Source organism: Halyomorpha halys, unplaced genomic scaffold (genome assembly GCF_000696795.3).
Source record: "Halyomorpha halys isolate HHAL.00 unplaced genomic scaffold, Hhal_1.1 Scaffold145.1, whole genome shotgun sequence".
In the NCBI taxonomy this organism is placed as follows: Eukaryota; Metazoa; Arthropoda; class Insecta; order Hemiptera; family Pentatomidae; genus Halyomorpha; species Halyomorpha halys.
This window is the reverse complement of record NW_027115461.1, coordinates 837,363-860,990: the sequence shown is the minus strand read 5'-3', so window position 1 is coordinate 860,990 and position 23,628 is coordinate 837,363. Positions and strand designations below refer to the sequence as shown.

General features: G+C 30.5%; 3 protein-coding genes across 6 annotated transcripts in view; 1 reads left to right on the top strand and 2 right to left on the bottom strand.

Moving 5' to 3' along the window:
• Positions 1-4,894, top strand: part of LOC106678499 (PTS-dependent dihydroxyacetone kinase 1, dihydroxyacetone-binding subunit DhaK) — a 32,104-nt gene extending 27,210 nt beyond the window's left edge. Inside the window, exons 13-14 of one of the 3 annotated variants that reach the window (XM_014417036.2) lie at positions 854-959; positions 4,805-4,894. In XM_014417036.2, coding sequence (XP_014272522.1) covers positions 854-959; positions 4,805-4,867 — 169 coding nt within the window. In that variant the 3' untranslated portion in view covers positions 4,868-4,894. Of the gene's footprint in view, positions 1-853; positions 960-3,123; positions 3,399-4,804 lie in introns of those variants that run through there. The other 2 variants (XM_014417035.2, XM_014417038.2) reach the window with 2 other exon arrangements.
• Positions 4,895-6,120: 1,226 nt separating this feature from the next.
• Positions 6,121-18,480, bottom strand: LOC106678500 (zinc finger Y-chromosomal protein). 2 transcript variants are annotated; one of them, XM_014417039.3, is made up of 7 exons: positions 17,866-18,138; positions 14,135-14,200; positions 12,057-12,125; positions 9,596-9,643; positions 9,445-9,513; positions 9,302-9,367; positions 6,121-7,460 (listed from the first exon to the last, which is right to left on the bottom strand). In XM_014417039.3, the coding sequence occupies exons 1-7, from the start codon at positions 17,885-17,887 to the stop codon at positions 6,553-6,555; spliced, it is 1,248 nt and encodes a 415-aa protein (XP_014272525.1). In that variant the 5' UTR covers positions 17,888-18,138; the 3' UTR covers positions 6,121-6,552. The 2 variants fall into 2 exon arrangements, with proteins under 2 accessions (XP_014272525.1, XP_014272526.1); XM_014417040.3 differs by lacking the exon at positions 17,866-18,138 and adding an exon at positions 18,211-18,480 and having other exon boundaries at positions 6,122-7,460.
• A 2,884-nt stretch (positions 18,481-21,364) lies between these two features.
• The window catches only part of LOC106678475 (PTS-dependent dihydroxyacetone kinase 1, dihydroxyacetone-binding subunit DhaK), a 40,696-nt gene continuing 38,432 nt past the window's right edge, over positions 21,365-23,628 (bottom strand). Inside the window, exons 12-13 of the mRNA XM_067052495.1 lie at positions 22,780-22,919; positions 21,365-21,566 (exon numbers count right to left, since the gene is read on the bottom strand). Coding sequence (XP_066908596.1) covers positions 21,392-21,566; positions 22,780-22,919 — 315 coding nt within the window. The 3' untranslated portion in view covers positions 21,365-21,391. The remainder of the gene's footprint in view (positions 21,567-22,779; positions 22,920-23,628) is intronic.

Sequence of the window (23,628 nt, the reverse complement as noted above, 5' to 3'; positions counted from 1 at the left end):
TTTATTTTTATTTATATAAATTTTTTTTCCTCTCTAAATGCTGGTTGTTGTCTTTTTGTTTTTATAGCCCTGATGAACACCTGAAAATCAGGTCGAAACGTTGGCATAAATAAATATTTTTTTGTTTATTTATGTTGTTTCTTTGCTGACCGCACCCCCAACCATCTTCTCCAACCAATTATTTATTTACAGAAGTTTCACTTCTGTAAGCCAGTCCCGAGACTGCCACTAGTTTTCTTTTTATTTGTTGTAATTAATTATTTAATAAATGGTATATAATGTATTTTAGTATATGTACCGCTGAAGCGAGTACATCGAAAAACTTAAAAATTAGAATTTACAAAACTATTATCCTTCACACTGTTCTTTATGGATGTGAGACGTGGCCTCTTACACTAAGGGATGAACAGCGTCTTAAGATTTTCAAAAATAAAGTATTACGCAAAATATTTGGACCATAAAAGGATGAATTAACGGGAGAATTTAGAAGATTACACAATGCTGAATGCACAATGCACAAACCTACAATCGGTAAATATAATTCAAGCTATAGCATTGCGGCGTGTAAGATGGGCATGTAAGGTTGTACGGCTTAGTAACGAGCGGATTCCTAAAATGTTAATAAACATTGAACCAATGGGTAAATGTCCGAGGGGAAGACCGAAACGTAGATGGGAGGATTGTATTAAAACTGATTTAGCGGAATTGGGTTTGGAGGGGCATCACTGGAAGGATGTATGCAGAGAGTGTTTAGTGGTATTGGCATCAAATCTTCGTGTAATCTTCGTTACGCTTTTATTATTATTATTATATAATGTATTATTGTGAAACATTTATCATATAATTGTTTTAGAGTTGGCCGTGCTGCATATGCTGCACCGACTAGGTTGAAAGACTTTGATGCAGGGGCTTTTGCTGTGACAGTTTGGCTGCAGGCAGTTTACCTCTCTTTAGAAAAAGTATAAAATTTTGTATTCATTAAACTATTATTTATTTTCCAAGTAAATATATATATATATTTTTTTTTTTTTTTGAAAAAGTTTATAAAATGAGTTTAGTGTTAAACTGAGTGGTATGTTCCTTGGTTAAAAGTTAATAAGTTACTAATTTCAGTTGGATCTAGAAACTGTTGATAATAATTAATACTACTAAAATATATAAGAAGATAATCGGGGTTGCGGTCAGTGAAGAACACAAATAAGCAAAAATACATCTCAGGGCTAAGAACAAAAAACAAGATTACAATAATGAATAAGAAAATAACTAACATTATAGCTCTAAAATAGTATTGGAAGATATCTATAGTCTAAGTATTGTAAGGAGATAAAGATCGTATGTGAATATAGGTAATTAAATATTACCTATTAATAAAAAACATAATTAAAGAAATCTCTCTATATAAAAGGGAATGGTTGAATCTTTGTCCACAATAAACTTTTGATTTAGGAGACCGATTTACTTGCTTTTTTTTTCTTCAAAATGTTCCCTTTCACTGTGGGAAGGTTTAAAGATAATGAAATCCCCGAATTATTAAGTAGAAAAAAAGTTATGAACAAAATTATGCGCTTTTGGTTTGTATCTCAAAAAGTATACTTTTCATGGTTATCATACAACAATCGATTCGACTCTTGCCGAGGAATAAGAAAAAAAGTATTATTGATTCTATTAAGCATTTAATATTCGTTTTTGGTGTCATAAACTACCAATTACCATTTTTCAAAGAAATGGAAAATTGGAAATGTTTCACCTAAATTTATTTGAAGGATTTTTTTTTTCTTTCAGTGACTATTGTTCATAACTCCTCTTCATTTTATCCTATTCCTACGTTAACAGGACTGTTGGAAAGCTAACCATCTGGTCTTTCTACCTATATCAACAAAAGTTATATTTGATGCCCTTATAATATTCTAATAATACTTAGACTACAAATGTCTTTCAATAATATTTTGTAACTATAATGTTAGTTATTTTGATATCATTCTGTTATTCTTTATGGTTGTTATCTTGTTTTTTGTTCTCAGGCCTGATGAAGGTTTGAAATTCTGGCCTAAACGTTAGCACTAATAATAATAAATTTTTACTATTTGTGTTCTTCACTGACCACACCAATTATCTTCTCACATAATTATTAACTTAATCTACTCATCGTTATAATACTGCTAACTTATTACAATTTGATTATTTATTGATACCATAAATAGGTAAGAGATTATGATTATGATAATAAGTTTCAGATGAGAGAGCATTGATTGTTTTAAACAGACGCGGTTTACTATCCTGAGAGATGCTCTTATTTTTCCAAAATTTGTACAAACGGAAAAATGCTCGGTTTGCTTTGCACAGTCTGTTTTTTATATCCTCACCTGCTCTTCCCTCTTCACTTGCTATACTCGCTACAGTTTCACGCTGTTTTCCAATTTTAGCCCCTAATTATTTTTTTTCATTCATTCATCTTGTGAGTACTTTTGAAAGTACTAACACAATGTTTATAAAAATATTGTAGGTCAATAAAGGTATCAAAATAGTTTTTTTCTGCTATTTTGATAGCTTTATTGACCGCCACCTGGACTATCCACCTCCAATCTTCTTCCAATGTTTATAAAAAGACTTTGGCTACAATACGTGTCATTGCACTGGTTGATATGTTCTATACATATTTATTTTTTTATGTTTCTTTTTGTACCCTTACTCCATCTTCAACTCTTATTTTTTCTTCCTTACCCACGCTATTAAGTTACGTTCACCACGTTTAATTATTGTCATATTTTCTAATTACTCCTTTTGGCTTATATAAATTTATATTATATTTCTTTCATTCTAGTATTTTACTTACAAATTTAATTAATTACATATGCGTTTGCTTCTTCATTTTTTTTCAATAACTTTAATTTTAAATAATTTTCATTACGTACATATATTTATTTACTAGTTTTTCATATCTATTTTATTTTTTTAATTCTTTCCTCTAATTTTAATATTACTTATATTACTCTTCTCTTCTTATAATACTTAGACAATACGTTTTATTTCAACACTATTTATAAACTTTATTATCTGTTATTTTCTAATTATTCAGTTATTTCTTTTATTCATTATGGTTGTTATCTTGCTTTTTGTCCTTAGCCCTGAAACGTTGGCACTAATAAATAAGTTTTTACTTATTTATGTTCTTCATTGATCGCACAGCCATCTTCTCTTCAATTTTCACAGCCAACTATCAATACATCATTATAGTGTTAGTCGTGGGGTATATATTATTACTAATTTTTCCTATATTCTTTATCAACCCTTTGAGGAATTTGTCTTGATATTAAAAAATTGTCATTATCCTTTTTTTAGATGTCTATCTACTTTTCACTCTATGTAATTGGGCTTTGGGCAATCCTAAAAAAATTAAACCTTTAGACACAAGTTAAATATTGAAATTACAGGGCTATTTTCCATGTTTTGGAAAGTTCAATTATTAAGAAAATGACCTTAATTCTCTAAAAAAAAATTCTAAACTGAAGTTAAATTGGTTTACTTAATGATTATTTAAAAAATACATGTATTATGTATTACTATCTTAAAACATAAAATGGGATATAAACTGGATTTAAGATAAATTGAATGATTTATTTGATAAATTCATGAACTTAAGTTAAATTGGCTATTCAGTGATTATTTAAAAAAATACTCAAATTTTTATATAACTATTTTAAAATTAAAATATTAAAATAAATATGGTTAAAACTAAACTTAAGTTTTTTTTGGCCAAGACTCCCATTAGAGTCCTATATTGCCTAACCATGGTTGAGGGTCAAAGTTCTTCATTTTGTGGGCCCACCAGACTGTGTCTTAACCAATGAGCTACGGGCGGCCCTTGGACTTAAGTTGAATTGGTTGATAAATTTATGAACTTAAGTTAAATTGATTACTCAATGATTATTTAAAAACTAAACTTATCTATATATTACTATTTGAAAATTAAAATATTAAAATAAATATGGTGAAAACTAAATTCAAGTTAAATTGATTGATAAATCTGTGGACTTATGTTATATTGGGTACTAAGACATAAGGAATATACGTCATGCCATTTTTCAATTTCAGGCGCTTTTTCTTAATCTTAAAGTCTCCTCTTCCCGTTTTAAGGAAATATTTCAAAAGTAATATAGGGCCATCACTCCCTTAGGGTCTTAGTGGTGTGGGTCCGGGCAGGAAGGATTGCATTTTTTTTTTTCGTGTTATGATCGATCTCCTTGTTAATTGGTTCAATTAAGTTGAATTGGTTGATAAATTTCTGGATTTGAGCTAAATTGACTACTCAGTGATTATTTAAGAAATATATATATTTATGTATTACTATTTAAAAATGTAAATATGGTTATAAATAAATATTATATATTAAAGGAAACAATTAATGTATTATCTTAGTCCACAATTTATTGTATACATTAAATAGTTTCAAATTCTAAAGCCTAAGATTTACCTTATTCATGTAATGAAGAATGATTTATTGGAGTACGTAATTATTATAAAATCCATTTTTATTTTTTAACTGAAACTAGAAATAATAATATCTGTTGTCCTAAATATGATATAATTGAATACACTCATATCGTTAACATTATTAACCTATTTTGAATAAAAGATCTTAATAAATATATATTTTTTTATCAACTGTGTATAATTTATTACCTTTTACAATAAAAATATTATTTCCAATCTAGAAGATTTTTAATCATCTAATATATATACAGTGTAATCTCAGCAGCATCCCGTACACTGCAGGAAAAGTACTTCTTTTTTTTTTTTTTTTTAGAAAACTCGCAGAAACCAGCAAAACATAACATTCTTGTTTTCAAATAAAAGTGCACTTGTGTAAAGGACATTTTTCACTTCCTGATTTATAGGCAAGTTATTGCCTTCGTTTTCGAAATCTTATTCCTATGAAAGTGTTCATAATATATTTTGTTTAAATTAAAAATACATAATATCTGCTGTATAAATCATTTGTTTCTGTAAAACTAATTTAATTAATTGTAGAAATAAGTATAATGCAATTTTTTTTTTAATCACAATTTAAATAAATCCATACAAAGAGTATTTTCTATTTTTTGATTAAAATTATAAAACCTAATGGCTCAGTGAATGATACAGACGTCGATAAATGGATTGAACATCGTGAGGAGAATGAGTTCACAATTAAAACTAAAAGTCGAAGAACCAACAACAAGCAGTGTCTCATTTCAATCACAATCTGAAATGAGCAACAGAGAATGATATACCGGGACAGCAAGTGAAGAAGTTTCTGCAGAAGTATCAGAAAAAAAAAAAAAATTAATTTTTTTGGAACTTCAAGCAGTCAAATTTCAAATTAAATATTAAATTTACACAGTCATATAATAGAATTATTTTCCTATTACTTTCTGTAATCTGAACTTTTCAGCAATATGACCACTCTCCTGTAGCAATTAGTTTGGGCTACCAAGATTACATTGTATATTATTTTAGAGTCAAGAATCAAAAATAAGTCTAGAACACTGGAGGATCTGCTTCCTCCTGGAGATTATCTGCTCGTTTTCTGTCAACAACTGTTTGCAGTTTGCAAACGCTGTCAGTTAAGAAAGGCCAAGGCCTACTGTGTTTTGAGACTGATGGACCTAAATTGATAAATTTCAATTGGCCTGTTGTTTTGAGCCAACAAAAACCGAATCACAGTCACAGACTGCACTTCACAAGTGGTGGGATTTTCTACAGACAGGGTATTAAAAAACTTGTGGCATGGTATGATTGTCTCAATTTGAATGATGATAATGTCGAAAAATAGTTTAAGAGTGTACCTTTCAAATGTATATAATAAACTTTGAGTTTTTCAATTTATGAATTGTTGTTTTTTGATGTATGTTACTTTCTGGACAGCCGTCTTATAAACTCGGCCTTGAACGATGATTTTCATTGTATGCAGCAAATTTGTGCTCACATTTAAGAGCTTGTAAATTTCCCTGACTTTCGGTGTTGTTTTCTTAAAATGACTTGGCTTTTCCAGGTTTGAAAAATTTACAAACTTCCTCATCAGATAGACATACTGGTTTTAACTTTAAATAAGATTAAAAAAAAAACAACACAGAATTATATAAAACTAATTTAATCTTTACATAATATTCCTTGGAATAGAAGGAAAAAATTAAAATAACAATATAAATAAAAATATATAAATATTTGATAATATTAAATAATACTGAAATATAAAAAATTGTTGAGTATTTTATCCAACATGGACAGATCACTTACTAGACTACACAGCAATGGGTTCAAAACAATCGCCATCGTTGGGCTACTCAGCTGATCTATAGTATTTTATCCAATACGGACAGGAGATCACCTACTAGGGTTCAAATCGTTGGACGATCTAACTCAGTCTCCTGGAGGAACGTCCTTTCAACCGTCTCTTACTTTCTACTGTCAAGTAGAAATTCCATTTTTGCGACTTAATGTAAGCCGGCCTCCTTCATCGTGTCAGTGCCACAAAGAAAATTTTTCAGTTATTCTCGACTGAAAATTAACTAATCATGCAGGTGTTGTGAGTTTAGAATGTTTTTCCCTAATGTGCCTTTTTAAATTTCCAAGCTGAGAACTTTTGTAATCACAAAAAACACACTGATGCGGTTTCTCGTCAGTGTGATGGGCCATCACATGCCTTTTCAGATGACTGGCATTGGCTGATTTGTAATCACAGTCAGTACATCGGAAAGGTCTTTCGTTTGTATGGTGGACCATCACGTGCCGTTTGAGTGCACTCGCAAACACAGTTTTATAATCGCACATCGCACACTGATTAGGCTTTTGATTAGTATGATTAACCATTGTATGAGTTTTTAAATGATTAGAATTTGTCGTTCTATATTGGCACAGTTTACATTGGTACGGTCTCTCGCTAGTATGGTGGGCCATAGTATGTTTCCTCAGGTTACTGGAATAGGCAGTGCTATAGTCACAAAGGGAGCATTTATGAGGTTTTTGATTAGTATGGCGTGCCATCGTGTGTGTTTTCAATTCATGAGGGTAAGCAGTTTTGAAGTCGCACAAATTACAAACATACGGTTTTTCATCCTTATGGTCAGATAGTATATGCGTTTTGAGGTTAGTCGGATGGACTGCCTTATAGTCGCAGTAAGGACACTGATAAGGTTTTTGATCCGGATAATGGGCCATGATGTGCTTTTTCAAATGATTGCTATTAGACGACTTATAATCACATAGCGTACAATGGTAGGGCTTTTCCTTTTTATGAGCATTTCGCATGTGCTTTTTCAAATCGATTGTGCTGTCTGATATATATTCACAGAAACGGCATTGAATTTCAGTTTCAGACAACTTATGGAAATGCGTAACTTTAATATGTAATTCTAATGTTCTATAATTGCCGAACATTGCACCACAATGCGAACACGAAAATCCCATGCTACATTGGCCATCTGAAATAATAAAAAAAAAAAAATTAAATTAAATATTTATTAAAATATATTATAAAACTAATGGACTTAGAGCTGCTCTATTCTACTATTTTCCTGATGTTTATGAAGAAATGTCTTCACTTAAGCTGTGGTGTTTCAGAAGTCCAAATAAAAAATCAATAATAGGATTGAGGTTTTGAGAATCCAAGAGAGCCATCTGCCATAATTTTGAGTAAAATCTCTATATTATCAAATATTATTAAAAGACCTTTTGAAAGAACAAACTTTTAAAAGCAGATCAAGCCCACATACGTTAATATAAAATAAAATATAATAAATCTTCATGCCGTTTTTCAATTTCAGGCACTTTTTAAATAATGTTAAATTTAAACAATCTTAAAGTCTGCTCTTCCTGTTTTAAGCTAATATTTCAAAAGTGATATGGGACCGTCACTCCCTGAGGGCCTGGCGAGGAAGGATTGCTTTCATGCCGTTTTTCAATTTCAGATGCTTTTTAAATATTACTCAATTTAACTATCTTAAAGTTTCCTCTTCCCATTTTAAGCTAATATTTCAAAAGTGATATAGAACCGTCACTCCCCGGGGGTCTTACCGGGGTGGGTCTCGTGGGGAAGGATTGCCTTTTTTTTGTGTGTTATGATCTCTTGTATTAGTCTTACTGTATACATATTCTTTCCACACTTCAGCCTTTTCTAATGACCATTCTCATCTTCTCCCCAGTCGCAATATTAAAAACTATTTTCAAATAAACAACTCTTGGACGTATCCATTATAATTTATTTAAAATGCTGCTTATATTCAGCTGTTTTTTTTTTCTTACGTAATTTTTTCATTTGGGCTTTATATTGATAACTGCAGTTTCTTTTCTTGTAAATTTATAATCTTTTTCAGGGAGTATCTTAATTACTTTAATATTTAGTGCAAGTACAGGTTCTCAGTTGTTTTCATCATTCATTGAAAACATCGTGAAATTGTGAATAATTAAAAAATAATTGTTGATAATTCACAATTTTGTCAACACTGAAATGTTTGCAGTTTGATTCTACCTCTGGCTTCTTTGGGAATTTTGTAGAGGTACAGCAAATTCAAGAATGAGTTTTCTGGAGTAAGAAATCGCAGTGTCAGAGCTACGCATTCTTCAGATAAGGCTTTTCTAAATGTACTGTCTACAATAGCCCTGACACTGTTTGGTATAAATTGAACATCCTTTGGTGACATTCTTGTAATTTTTTTAAGTTTTCGTCTGTTTTATTGCAAATTGTTTTTAATTGGAAAGCACTGCATCTCTCTTAACACAGTTTTCTTTGCCATCAGTGCTTTCTATTTTTCTTTTTCAATGATTAACTTAAATATATGTAACAAAAACTGATGACGGCCAATTTTTGGTTCACCATTGCAGTTAGATCGATAAAAAAAAAAAAAGCATATTAGCCTATAGATGTCCCATCACAACTATTGTATAATGGGATACTAATACTTCACACCGTTTTCCAATTTCAGGCGCTTTTTAAATATTGCTCAATTTAATTAAGTCTTCTCTTTCCATTTTAAGCAAATATTTCAAACATAGGACCATCGCTCCCTGGGGGTTTTAGTGTGGCAAGTCTGGCCAGGAAGGATTACCTTTTTTTTGTGTTATGATCTACTCTTGTGAGATTGCGACATGTCGTAGATCGACACAGCATGTGTAAAAGGTTGATGGAATTTATTTTGTTCTAGTATGATTATAGAATGGAAAATTGTTTCGAATCGTCTCCAACAAGAAAATAAAGAAGTAATAAGAGTATTTTTTTTCTTTTATTACTTTAAGCTAGTAAGTATAAAGAAAAAACAAACTTTACCATTAGCTGACGAGCATTCATCATTTTCATCTTCAATTTCCTTATTGTAGTCATACTCTGCATCATCTTAAAGAATAATAATAACAATAAAAATAAACTTGAATCAAATAAACAAAACATTTTTGAAATAACTAATTCTTTACCATCGGCTATAAGGCACCTATCATTGCCAATTACTTCATTCTCCTCTTTGTTATATAACTGTACACTTGCTACAGAAAAAACAAAACGCTTAAGTATCAATATCAATCAAAAAACTTTTTGTTGCTATGCGATAGGATGGATAAAACATACATTTTTCATCGCTTTCTTCTTCAAGTAAAACTTCCAAAGGCTGGTTTTCTGCAAATTGTAAAAACATAAAAGATATATTTACAATTAATATTTAATATAAATATTTTACTAAATAATTCAAAAATACTATCCAAATTATAGTCTCAAAACATTTACACGTCCAACGTTTTGGCCAATTCGGCCATCTTCAGGGACAATCTATTACAAAAAGTAATGCCAGTCTCAAGAAAGAAATTTAAAGATTATAAATAAATATTTTGTTGAAATATTTTATGCCTTAGTAAAATAAAATAAAAAAAGGTTAACTGTTAAAATGTTGCAATGAACAGAGCAATGACATTGCGAATCATAAATATAAAGAAAATATTATTTTAATTATAAAACAAAATATGTATAATTTATAAGTAAAATGTGATGATAATGTATTCCATAAATTTGAATTAAGAATTATTCATGATTTATTTTAAATATAGGATTACTAGACATATTAATTACCATTTCAATGCATTATTGTTGATAAATAACATTTATTTAATCTATTGTATATAAAATAAATATTTGATAATTTTGGATCATAAATTTAAATATTTAAATAATTGGTAATTAAGGTAAAGTTTTTTCAATAAACCCGGAATGATGCACGCTAAATAAAACTCATTAAAATTATTTGTTTTTAACAATAAATCGGAACGATGCACTCTAAATAAAATTCATTAAAATCATTTGTTTTTTAACGATAAACACCAATAATACGAACTTGCTATATTCCAGGAATCAAATATTAATAAAGCTAAGATTTTAAAAATTAAAAATGTTAGAACATAGAAATTTAATAATTTGATTAATATTTAATTAGTTGAAATTAATATAATTTCTATTCAGCATTTTGTATAATATCTTATTATTTTTATTATTGTGTTCTTTATGAAATAATAAAAACTTGTAGTCAGATGCTAATATTAGTACAATTGAAATATATTGAATATGAGAAGATGTTTAGGGTGCAGAACAGAGTGAAGAACACAAATAAGGAAAAACTTATTTATTTGTGCCAATGTTTCGGCCAAAACTTCAAGCCTTCATCAGGGATAAGAACAAAAAAAAGATAACTACGATAATAGAAGAATAGAATAACAAGAAACATAAGAAAATAACAGATAATATAGGTACATAAAGAGTATTGAAGAAAAAGTACAGTGTAATACTACCAGAATGTTAAAACTGTATATATAAAATATAATACATTATGTAATAATATACAGGGAATATAGTTTATATTCAAATTAAGAATGAAACAATAAAACAATGTAGATATGAAAATCAACTAAATAAATGCATGTACAAATTTAAAATTGAAGTAACATAAAAATATAAAGACAAACATATATGTAATTAAATAATATATAAGTAGAATAACAAAATAAGTAGATGTATAATTATATAAGCTAAGAGTTGTAAGTATTGGGTTATAAAATAAGTTCGTAGCGTTCTTCAATATTTCAATTTAATCCTCTCTGTGTTTAAAAATCATGTTTACTTGGTCAATAATGTTTACATATTCTAAAAAAGGATTAGTTACGGTGCTTTTATGCATCAGTTTCAACCGAGATTCCTTATCTTTAAGTGGTATTTTGCTTGCTCAAAATGGAAGAGGAAAAAATTCATTTTCGTCATTTAATGATGTTTTATTTCCGAAAAGGAAAATCCGCTGCACAGAAGGTTAAAACAACTTGCAGTATGTACGGCAATGATGCCTTAGGAGAAAGCACCGTCCGTAAGTCGTTTGCTCAGTTCAGAACCGGAAATTTTGACTTGGAAGACACAAAGCGCTCGGGTTGTCCTTCAACTGTTGATGACCAAATTCAAGCATTGGTCACAGACAACCCTCAGTCTACGACAAGGGACATTGCAGAAATGCTTAACATATCTCATGCATTTGTTTCAAATCATTTGGGGGCTGCAGGATATGTTTCTCAAAGTGATATATAGGTTCCTCATAATTTGATGGAAAAGAATTTATTAGGCCGCATATCCATTAGAGTTTCCCTCCTGAGATGCAATGTTAATGATCATTTTGAAAAAGGTTGATAACTGGGTCCTGTACAATATAATATAATATTGTGCACAATATAATATTGTGAGGAAAAAGTCCTGGGGAAAACAAAGTGACCTGCCGTTAACCCCCAAAAACAGGATTACATCCAAAAAAGGTTATGCTGTGCATTTAGAAGGATTGAAAAGGTGTCCTTTATTTTGAGCTCCTCCCGCCCAACCAGATGGCAACATGTCATAGATTGTGATTATAAAATGTAAACTAACAAATTGAAAGTAAAATAAAATATGATAATATATTATATTATAATATTTCCGATAATTGATATTGCTATTTTATATATTTACACAGCTACATTTAAAAGAATAACTTGCAACTATTTTTGAATTAAAAATTATATATAATTACCAGGTGATAACAAAATGGAGTCAAATTCATTCTTTACTTCATCCTTAGCACTATCTTCACTATCAGCATCTAAAAACAAATTTTTTCAATGCGTGAGAATACAATTTTTACAATGAAAGAAAAAAGTATTAGGAATAATAATAAATTTCTCTATTAAAGAGAATAAAACAAGTACAATGTAACCTGGATTAAAGAGAATAAAACAAGTACAATGTAACCTGGATTTAGAGATGGCAAAAAATTAGCTATGGATCGTTTCTATGACAATTTTAGCTATCATTTCATCTATAGCTAATTTTTGCTCAACTCTGCCTAGATATGTGAGAAACCTCTACTAATGATAAATACAATCATATCCCGATACTTTGATACTGAAATAGCTCTTTTACTAAGAATTTTCTAACTTTTGTAATTAAGATTTGATTTCTCAGATTTTTTCTATGTTCACCTCTATAATTGGGACTTAGTGGTCCAATAGTATGTATAAGTAAGACAATTTATTAGGTCTGGATAAGTTGCGACACGTTTGTTTACAAACATTTCAAATTCTTCTGCACATGCTTTGTTTTTCAGTACAATTTAAAGTTTTGCATGATAAAAGTGCACAAAATGTCAAACCCTGCCGTACACGATCAAATTTATACCATTGAGAAAACCATTGCAACACTCAAATACAAACCAATATATTTGATTTTTTTATGCTATAAGTTTTGTTTTATTCACATCTAAGAATGAAAAACGGTATATTTCATCCTCTCTTTGGGAGGAAGATGTAAATATAAAGGTGTCTCAACACGTTGCCATTGAGGCACGTGCAAGCCTGTAGATTGGTTATTCAGATTGGCTGGTACAAGTTAACCTCAATTTGAGGCTAATCCCTTGAGTGTTGGTTTTTGGATACAAATGCCATTTTTCAATTTCAGGCACTTTTTAAATATTGCTCAATTTACTTATCTTAAAGTTTTCTCTTCCTGTTTTAAGCTAATATTTCAAAAGTGATATAAGGCCACCGATCCCCGGGGTCTTAGGGGGGGATTGCCGGGCTGGTCCCGCGGGGAAGGATTGCCTTTTCTTTTCGCGTTATGATCTCCTCTTGTGAGATTGTGACATGTCTTACATCGACCAACCTATTCGCTTAATTGTCTGTTTAAAAAGTCAGATAAATAAGGCTACCATGGAGGGCAGGAGTGGAGGGTTTCAAATGCCGTTTTTCAATTTCAGGCACTTTTTAAATATTGCTCGATTTAAATATCTTAAAGTTTCCTCTTCCCGTTTTAATTTAAGCTAATATTTCAAAATTGATATAGGACTGTCACTTCCCAAGGGTCTTAGTGGGGCGGATCCGGCGGGGAAGGATTGCCTTTTCTTTTTGTGTTATGTTCAAAGGTGCTTGTGCTATGCCCACACATTTGTACTCAGTTAGCATTGCTTTAGAACACCTATCACATAAATATTTAAGCTCTCTGTTTCAATTGATTAAAGAAGTTCTCCAACCTTCGGATTCCATAATTAATCCTCGTTAAAGTTTGAATATCTTAAAGTTATATCAATTTGGTGTAAATACTTTGTTACAAATCATATGTCAATTAACTTTAGCGGTTTATATTTTATTTAACACAGCACAAATATAAGTTTACAAAGATGTTATATATTTGGATAATTAAATTAACAAAAATCAATTAAAGTTGAATTTCTAGAATATCACCTACCACCTACTTTGCTAGTATTTAAGTTTCCTTTGATTTCCTCATTTCTTCATTTTGTTCCTTTTTATAATGTAAATAGTGTAAATTGAATGTAATAGCCAACAAAAGTCACAAGAACAAACATATGGATACGGATGTTTGTTACTCCATTTGTTTACTAAGTATTTGTACAAGTTTTGGGTTTGTAGAAAGTGGCAAACATATAAATATACCATAAGGAATGGGATGGAGAATGGTCTTTCCCCTTCTTCACTAGGAACATCTATAGGCAAACAGTGTAAATTACTCTTCTGATAAGGGAGGTATGTTTGCTCTGTATTCACCATATCACTAACAATTAATGAATAAAATACCATCATAATACCAACACACCTTCACCATCTTCGTTTTCTTCCTTGATAAAGACACAGCATGGGCCAACCGAATCTGCTCCTGAAACTAAAAGATAAAAAAATTCATGCCGTTTTTCAATTGCCGGTGCTTTTTAAATATTGCTCAATTAAACTATCTTAAAGTCTCCTCTTCCCGTTCTAAGCAAATATTTCAATAGTGATATAGACCTAGGTCTTAGCGGGGTGGGGAAGGATTGCCTTTTTTGTTTTATGATCTCCTCTTGTAAGATTGTGACATGTCGTCCATCGACCAACCTACTCGCTATAGTTGTCTGTTTGAAAAGTCAGATAAGTAAGGCTACCATAGAGGGCGGGAGTGGAGGGTTTCATGCCGTTTTTCAATTTCAGGCGCTTTTTAAATATTGATTGATTAAACTATCTTAAAGTCTCCTCTTCCCATTTTAAGCTAATATTTCAAAAGTAATATAGGACCGTCGCTCCCTGGGGGCGGGGAAGAATTGCAAATAATAATTTTAATAATAATAATAATAATAATATAATAATGTTGATAATATGAGAAGACTTGTCCATTTAAGGTTAAGTTAAATTGGGTTAAGGGAGAAAATATAATTAGATATAGATAAATAATGGGGAAAAATGAAGAATAATAAGGAAAAAATAAAATATAATATAGAAGCATCCAAATACACAGGCATGATTAACTAACAAAGATACTATTCATGAGGAAAAGATGGTTGGCAGTGCGTTCCGAGAATAGCACAAATAAGTTAAAAAAACTTATTTATTAGGGCCAACATTTCGGCCAGAGTTTTTAGCCTTCATCATGACTCAGAACAAAAACGAGATAACAAATCTGAATAAAAGGATATACAGAATGATTAAAGTAAACAATTGTACAGGATGAATATAGATAAAAATAAAGTAATGAAAGAAATCGGAAATAAAACGTATACATAGGTAATTAAATATGTAAGTAAAATAAAATAATTAATGAAATAAAAGTAGAAAGTTATATAATGCAATGAAATATGAATACTTTAATTTAATAATAATAATTTAAAAATTAAAGCTATGGAAAAAAACAAAGAGAAAGAACATAATGAATAAACTACTGAAATATGTAAGTAAAATATTAGAATAAAGGAACTTTTTTTTTCATTTATTCTAATATTTTACTATACTAATACTTTATTCATTGATTGTTATTTTGTTTTTTGTTCTTAGACCTGTTGAAGGCTAGAAATTCTGACCAAAACGTTGGCAATAATAAATAAATTTTTTAAATTATTTGTGTTATTCTCTGACTGCACTCCCAACTATCTTCTCTTCATTTTATTATCCAGGTCAACTATCTTGTCATCATTAAAAACACTATACTATTATAATTATTATACTATTATAATTATTATACTATTATAATTATTATACTATTATAATTATTATACTATTATAATTATTATACTATTATAATACTAAGCTTTTCCAAAGCAAACTGATTCACAAATAAAATCCAGAAGCTCAAAAACATTGGAGTGGAGGCAATCTTTCTCTCTGAGCTCTGAGTCGCAGCTATTTTGCAACCATATTAAAAATGAGTTTAAATCTTGTGTAGGACATATTCTTTAAATAAATTTAACGAACTTTAAATTGTTTCAGTTTTTCTGTAGAACCAAGATTTTAGAAAATAGGACTATTTTTATGAAGAAAAATTGTGTTATTCAGAAAAAAATCCTGATATTCTGTCCTTATGGTTGCGAATCGGACGTGGGTCAAGAGGTGTGTACAGGTGACACTATGAGCTGGTTCATTCCTAAAATTCCTAGAACTAGTATTTTGTTAGACGCAAGAAACAAAATATATATATATATATATATATATATATAGTTATTCGTTTGACCCAAAAAAACAAGACGTGGTAAAACGGACTTTTATATTCAGATAACTAATAAACTAATATTATTCAGATTACATACAGTGTTTCCTACAGTATGGTATATGTAACCACAGGGGTACAGGAAGTTTAGTAATGTACACTGTACACCAGGTTTTGACTGTTACTAGTACAAGTGTGCGTATATAAACATCTTTTAATACAAATATAGAAAAATTAAAAAAATCTTCACAAATTGTCATTATTGTGTAAGAGTATTTTTGTGTGTACCATTCCTACATTCCATAGTCCAGACAACAGTGTCAACAACAAAACCTCCAACACCTACACACTGAACTACTACAGTCCCCAAATATATATTTATAGCTTTTGTGTAACATTTCTTCCAGCAAAGGTTTATTACATCTTTCAGTAAGTTTGAATATGAAATACAATTTTTATCTATAAAACTAAAGATAAACTAACCACTAATTAGATTTTGAAACCTCTAAACTTGATTAAAATAGCAATAAAAACAAACAAACAGAAAATAATGAACTTTATAACTAATAAAACTAATACAAATTTTATAAATGAATGAATTTTCTTTTTCGAGGAGAAGATAGTTGGGGAAACGGTCAAAATAAAACACCCTGGGTTTTATTCTCACCCTCCAACTATCTTCTCCTTATATAAGTCATCCACAGTCAAATATATCTCATGATTATGAATTTTCTTTTTATTTATTATTATTTAGTCTAAGTGCCAGATACGAAAAAACCAAAACAATTCTAAAGATACAAGTTTCAATGTTTTTAACCAGAGGTACTCAAGATCATGAAAATCATACAAAGGGTACATAGATGTCACAAGTTTGAAAACACTAATAGAACACTGCCAAGTAACTAGTAAAAAAAAAATTTAATAATAAAAAATAGACTTAAATTTTTTAATTTATGGGAATATATTTCTATAGATCTATAATGATTCACAGAAACTGTAAACATTTAACATATCAAATATCCTTAACAGTAGAATAAAATTCAAAGAGAAAAGTTTATGAAGCTACTATAATTCTCCTAAACGGTTTAGATAAATTAGTTCAACTCCGATTTAAACAAGAAAATATAAAAGTAAATGAAACAAATAGAAATATGTTTCAGTTTTTTATTAAAGATAATCTGATGAAAAATAACAAAATCAACTTAAAATTATATCTTCTACTGGAAGAGTTTCATTTATAATTAGATCTTGTGAATGAAATTGGAGACTTCTAAAAGATTAAAAACGTGAGCTGAGCAACATGAGAGTAATTGTAAAAATGTCAAAAATATCAACACAACAGCACTGGTACAACATAGCATAAAGTATAAACATGATTTTGATTTTAAAAATCCAAACATTTTAGACATAGGAAATCAAAAAAGAAATAGAAAAATAACAGAAGCAATATATATCACAAAAAACGTAGGTAACGCTATTAATTTTAAGAAATTTATGTACAAATTACATAATCGTTTAGTAATTTAATGTTGTATAATAGTATTAGATAGTAAAATAAATTTAATATATTATTGTGTTGTAATATGTTTTAAAAAATAATGTTAATAGATTAGCCATCTTTTGTGGAACAGAGGTAGGAGAGTATTGACTTAGTTTATAATCTATTTGTTATCAATGGTAAAAATAACCAGGTTACAGGAAGGTATTTCAGGTCTTATTTATAATACATTGGTATTTTTAATTATTAATATTTATATTATTGATAACAATATGTTATTATTAGCATTATAGTACTAATAAGGAAAACACAAAATGTAATTTTATAAGATGTTTCAATCAGGTAATTGTTTTAAATTTTAAAAAAGAAATTGTAATACATTCATTAAGTGTTGCCTGCATAGGATGAATTTGAGAATTTGTTGTAGATACCCGATGATGGGGTGACAACCCCGAAATGTTGTTTTTAATGAAGTAAAATAAAATAATTCAAATAAAGAGTACTTTTCATTCATAAGATCTGATAACAAAATAAACAAATCACTAGAGTATGACAACTGTAAACTGTCATACAAAAACTGTCATTCAGTGGACCAGGACTGAAGAGATAACACAATATCAAATTTCAGCGCATTAGAAATACTGTTCAGTTTATAAAATATATTGTTATAAAAAAAAATCCAGACAGTTAAACAGCTACATAAATAAAATAGTACGTCTCTTACCTATTTCTGCCATACTAGGATAACAATTTAAAAATTAATACATTAAAAACAACTGAAATCAAACATTAAGAATTTGAAGTGAACTTGGTTATAAAAGATACATTTCTGAATATTATTGAAGCCCAAAGAGGTAGAAGAATTGACATTGGATAAGGAAAGGAACTTGTGAGGTTTATATCATCGGAATCTGATAACTTTAAAATTTCACAAAAATTTGGTATTTGGAGTGTATAACAATTTTATATCCATTTATCCAAAGAAATATGTAACAATAAACCATTACGGTCTTGGTCAAAGCTTTACGACTCGATTAATGAGCTTCGAACGTCCTCCTTCAGGGTGGGCGGTTCCCTGTTAGCCATCGCTAGATCTCGCGACGGTATGCCGTTACAAGGTTTAATCCGTGCCTCTACACGTTTGCCAAACACTGGCAAATTCGGCGTTAGCGTGTAGAGGGGTTATTTCGATAAGCTGGTATAAGTTAGCCTAAATTTGCGGCCGACCCGTTTGTCTGTTATTGGGCGCAAATCAAAAGTTTAATGATTAACTCTTGTTCATGGTTGTATATTTTAAAATTCTATCGATTCGGTGTAAATATATAGTTTCAAACTTTGTTAATCAACTTTGGCAGTTCATTTTTGATTTAAGTTAGCACGTAAATATATTATAGGGGTATTCATGATGAGTAAAATGTAAAATGATTAACCATGTCAAATGTTATAAGATTAAGAGCACCCCTATTTAAAGTCATGTTAAACATATAAGAGCCACTCCACTCCAAGTGGATTTTTTGAGCAACATGTTTTATAGCCTTTCCTTCCAAAACTTCATGTCATTGTTTCGTTTTAATTAAAGTAATTTATTACAACACGCCTAAATTGAGTGAAAAGTGGAAATTGTGTGAGAGTTTGGCTATTGAGTATCTTGTTGATCTTTTAACTTGTAAGGAAGAGAGTCAAGATCAACTAATGACTACTGTCATTACATTATTATTATTATTGTCATCCATGGCTTTATTAGTTTTAAAAAAATCCTAAACAATGCTAACAAAATCAAAAAACAAGCAACGTGCAAGTAACCTAACACAACTACAAACAAAACGGTGACAAAGCTGGTCTGTTGCGTGAAGCCATTTTCCATGTAACAGTCTCTCTACCATGTTATATGTTATATTGTTTTAATATGGTAATAGAAGGAAATATTTTTCCATTTAGCATAAGTTTTTCCATTGAACATGTTAAACTAAACATCATGAATACCCCTAATGAAGACCTCATATGTCTAGGTGATTAAATTAAAAAGTTTCTGATAAAAATTCTAGAAGGAAAGTAGAATTTATAGGTTATGTAGTACTATTTATATGAGAGTGAGAGTCTTTTGTTATCTCGGCCACATACACTCTGGTGTTATTATCGCAAGTAGCCATATGCTTGTACCATGGGTAGTCCTCCTTGTTTCAAGTCTTCCGTTTAAACGGAATAGATCAATTTTATAAAGTCAGTCGATTTTCTCAAAAAAGTTGCTGTAACATTCCAGGCATGTACCCGCCTTAAATGTTCAATTTTAGTGTCATAATTTTTGTTTTCGTGGTGGGCTCACCAGACACACACATTTTGTGATTCTTGGTTAATTGGACTCAGGGGAAAACGTGTATTTCTGTCGAAAGCTCGAATTCGAAATTTTGCACGATAGTAACACTTTATGTTTCATTCAGATATTCCTAAGGGTAAAATGTTAAGAGACATTACCCGAAATAATTATAATTTGCTGACAAGCTGGTATGAATGTAGTGGACAATATTTATAATGGGTAAAGAAAGAATAAATCAAGTGAAAATAAAACCTCTATTCTTAAATGATTTATAAAAGAATTGATCAACAGTTATTAAGACAAAGGGGTGTACAATATGGGTTAGTTGTTATTTAAATTAATTTTGACTATTGATTTAAATGGAATAATATAAGTTATTGTAGTTTACTTACTGATGGGCTACTGAGGTTTTGATGTATCTTGAAGATTGGTTCTTTAATTATGCTCTGTTCTCTCCCTCATTCCACCTTCGTTCTTTTGCCTGGGTGCTGTATGAAACTACTCACTCATGGTGAATTGTTAAGAATGAGCAAAAATGCTGTTGCTCTGATGAGCTACTTTCTGAACCTGCTCAGACCAATTGACTGCAAAGAACCTACTGTACCACGAATTTGCCAAAAGATGGCAGCATCTTCATATTGATACCCTGTTCAAAATGTCTAAGGGCGGATCTTCCTCAAACGCTTGCTCGCACTATGTGTTTCATATATATATATATAAAGTAAAGAGGATTTATTGAAGAATAAACTAACCTGTCCTAAAATGTTTTTCAATATTATTACCTAACTTGCATATTTTAGAAGAATCGCCAGAATTAATTAAATCTAAACTGCTAATTATAATTTTATTTTTTTTAAACTATAAATTACTTTGCATTACATAAAACACGGGACATAAGGAGGTTTATTATACGTTAAATACATCGCTGCGGTGTAGATAGTGTACAACAATACCAAAAGCAGTGGGCCATGGCCTTGTAACCGCTGATAAGGCAGTGGGCAGTAAGTATTCAGGAGGCATTGGAGCGGTCTGGGAATCCGGCCATCATTCTCACGCAGCGACCCACCGCCATTATTGTTCAAAGTTTGTTTGGAGCTGTCTAGTTTTTTGAGCTCACCCACCGACTCACGGCCATTCTTGAGCCATCCTGTGTTTTGGGGCATCGTCTTATGAGCGATCCTAACTCATCATAGTTCAACCTGTTCCATCGTTATTAGCATGATAGCAGCCTCAGATGAGATATATTCGACTGAAGTTGTATTGTCGATACGCGCATATCGAAACCCACAGCCACCTATTGTGAATGTCTATTTTTATTTCTTCAGCAAACCTCAAGTTTCGTCAGTTTTTATGATAATAGGATAATTTTTTTTTTTTTATTTTCACTGTATATTTTATTGTCATTAAATTTTTGTACATCACTTGAAAAGTTATTTTTTATTATTTCATTTTTCTTTTACCCGAACCAATAAATATTTTTAATCTGGGGAAGTGATTGGGTTTTCAATCACGAAACATCCCTCCCTCGAACATCAACTTTCAGGGTTAAGAAATCATAAATAAGTTGTAAATTTCGTAATAAATAACAGCTTTATTTATTTGGTTTTGATATAACAACATTCTTCTTGTTTCCTCCGCAGAACTTCCGTTTTTTCGTAGTTTCTTGGAGGACTACATCGAGCCAAAGCGTTACCACGAAGGCCCCAGGATCTGGCAGGGTATGTGGGGGTTCTAATTCTGGCTCGCCTTGATTCACTATCCAAGTCCTGTCGAATAATATTAATGTTTTAATGAAATTACACTAAAAGTAAGTTGTAAGCCCGCCTTTGCACGCAGTAAAAAACACAGAATATCCGAAATAAAAAACGTTCGCAGCCTGTGGACTAGCCGACTGATGTGAAACTTCTCGAAATGAACTAATATATAAAAAATTTATTTTCTTATTTAATTATAATTATTAAATAATGTATCCCTGTGTAGCGACAAAATGCAATTTAGGATGAAATGTTGAGCATTACCTTAACACGTTATTTTTTCCTTTAGAAATAACGAAAACCCCGAAACAATATGCCCACAGTATAACTAAAATATACCCCCTATATAAACAATTGTCGAATTATGACCACTGGCGAAAACCTTCACATGTAGATAACAGAAAACCTAGGGGTGTTACCTCCCATCTGTTGCATTATCGTAATATTAAGAGAACAAAAAAAAAACATAGGTAAATTAACAAGTTAAAAGCAATGTACATGCATAAGAAAGAACAACAGAACTATATGTACACAAGTTAATAATAATAAGAAATATATGTACACAGAATGAAAAAGGAAAAAAAATATCTTATCAATTAATAAAACAATTAAAACTTATAGGTTGATTTAACCTTATTAACTAAATTTGTATTATTATGCAAAAGAGTATAAAAGCGAATATAAAATAAAAACAAAATAAAATTTAGTTCGACCCAAGTGGTCTTTATGTGTACTCCTGGCAGAACATAGGGTTGTCCTCATATTTCCTTTTCGGTCACCGTCAAAAGTTTGAGGATGACACCTGCCACAACTCTCCTATCCAGGACGTGCTGAAGAAACGTTGCCACGCATTGCACTATATCCCCACTTCTAGTGTTAATGACCGCCCATTGAAGTAGAACACCATAATTTTGAAAAACAAAACATATACGATAACATTTCTCATATGGTGATATTTCGGTTCAAACAGTAAAGACACAGGGTCTGATAAACTATCACCACTTCACATTGAACAGTCGTAACGTATTCAAAAATTCAAACTGTCGCCTTTACAAAAACAAAACCCACACGTCTAAACATATCGCTCTTTTTTTTTTTTCACCATGACAACCGTAACACCTCTTGTCTAGGCAGATATCGCCTGTGTTTTTATTTGACCATGGCATCCGTAACAATGTATTTAATTTATAATAAAGATTTAACATTAACATAAAGGTTTCCTTACATGGGAATCATGTGTTTAGTTTTTTCACAGGATTCTTTAGCAACAGCTGTCGCGTTCTTGAGTGCTTTTACCCAAAACCGAGGTCCGCTTTCAAATATTACTGCCTTATATGCTCTGTATGCTGGGATCAAAGAATCCAACTGTAAAAAACATTAAAACCTCTTTAGGTCTAATATTTAATGACTAAAGGAAACAATTTTTTTTAAAAATTCATGGGTTACATTTTAGACATCTTTCAGTCAACAGTGAATTTTTCTAAGGAACCTCTAGTCATTCCGAATTACAGTAAAACCTAATTGGACGTTCATATTATAAAGTAAAGACAGAAGGATTGTTAATTACATTTATTGAAGTGGACTATATTTACCCAGCAGGCAATGACAATAATTATTTTGACTTGATGGATTTTAAATTAATTGATAAAGTAAGTGCTTCAGTGAGATGGCTCGGACTCTAATATGTGAGGTAATCTGGACCAAAAGGCCTCGAAAATTCGTTTACATACGTGTTAGGTAGCTGGTTAGGAGGTAAAGTTGTAGGGAAGAGGAGGTGAACATCAGGAAATAGCGTGAAATAGAACACATCAGATCGTAAAAAAAAAAAGGTTGGGAGAACATACTACAAATAAATGTGCTTATGCATAAATGCACAGGAGCATTTGCTTATTGCAAGAGGTACTGGTACACTGGTTTTCTATAATCATAAAACATATATCAAATCAGATCATTTTTTTTTATTATCCCCTACCAGGTCATTTCAGACAAATGAAGGGGGAGGTTATCAAGAGTTAACCAAACTATTTTAATCTTGGGAGGTTATCAAGAGTTAACCAACCTATTCTAATCTTGG

Excerpts from the sequence above, each read along its gene's own strand:
- LOC106678500 (XM_014417039.3), bottom strand. The coding sequence starts at position 17,887 with ATGCAGGCAACACTTAATGAAT. Across the intron at positions 12,126-14,134 it reads AGAAAACGAAGATGGTGAAG|ATGCTGATAGTGAAGATAGT; the intron begins GTGTGTTGGTAT and ends ATTTGTTTTTAG. Across the intron at positions 7,461-9,301 it reads TGAATGCTCGTCAGCTAATG|ATGGCCAATGTAGCATGGGA; the intron begins GTAAAGTTTGTT and ends TTATTATTTCAG.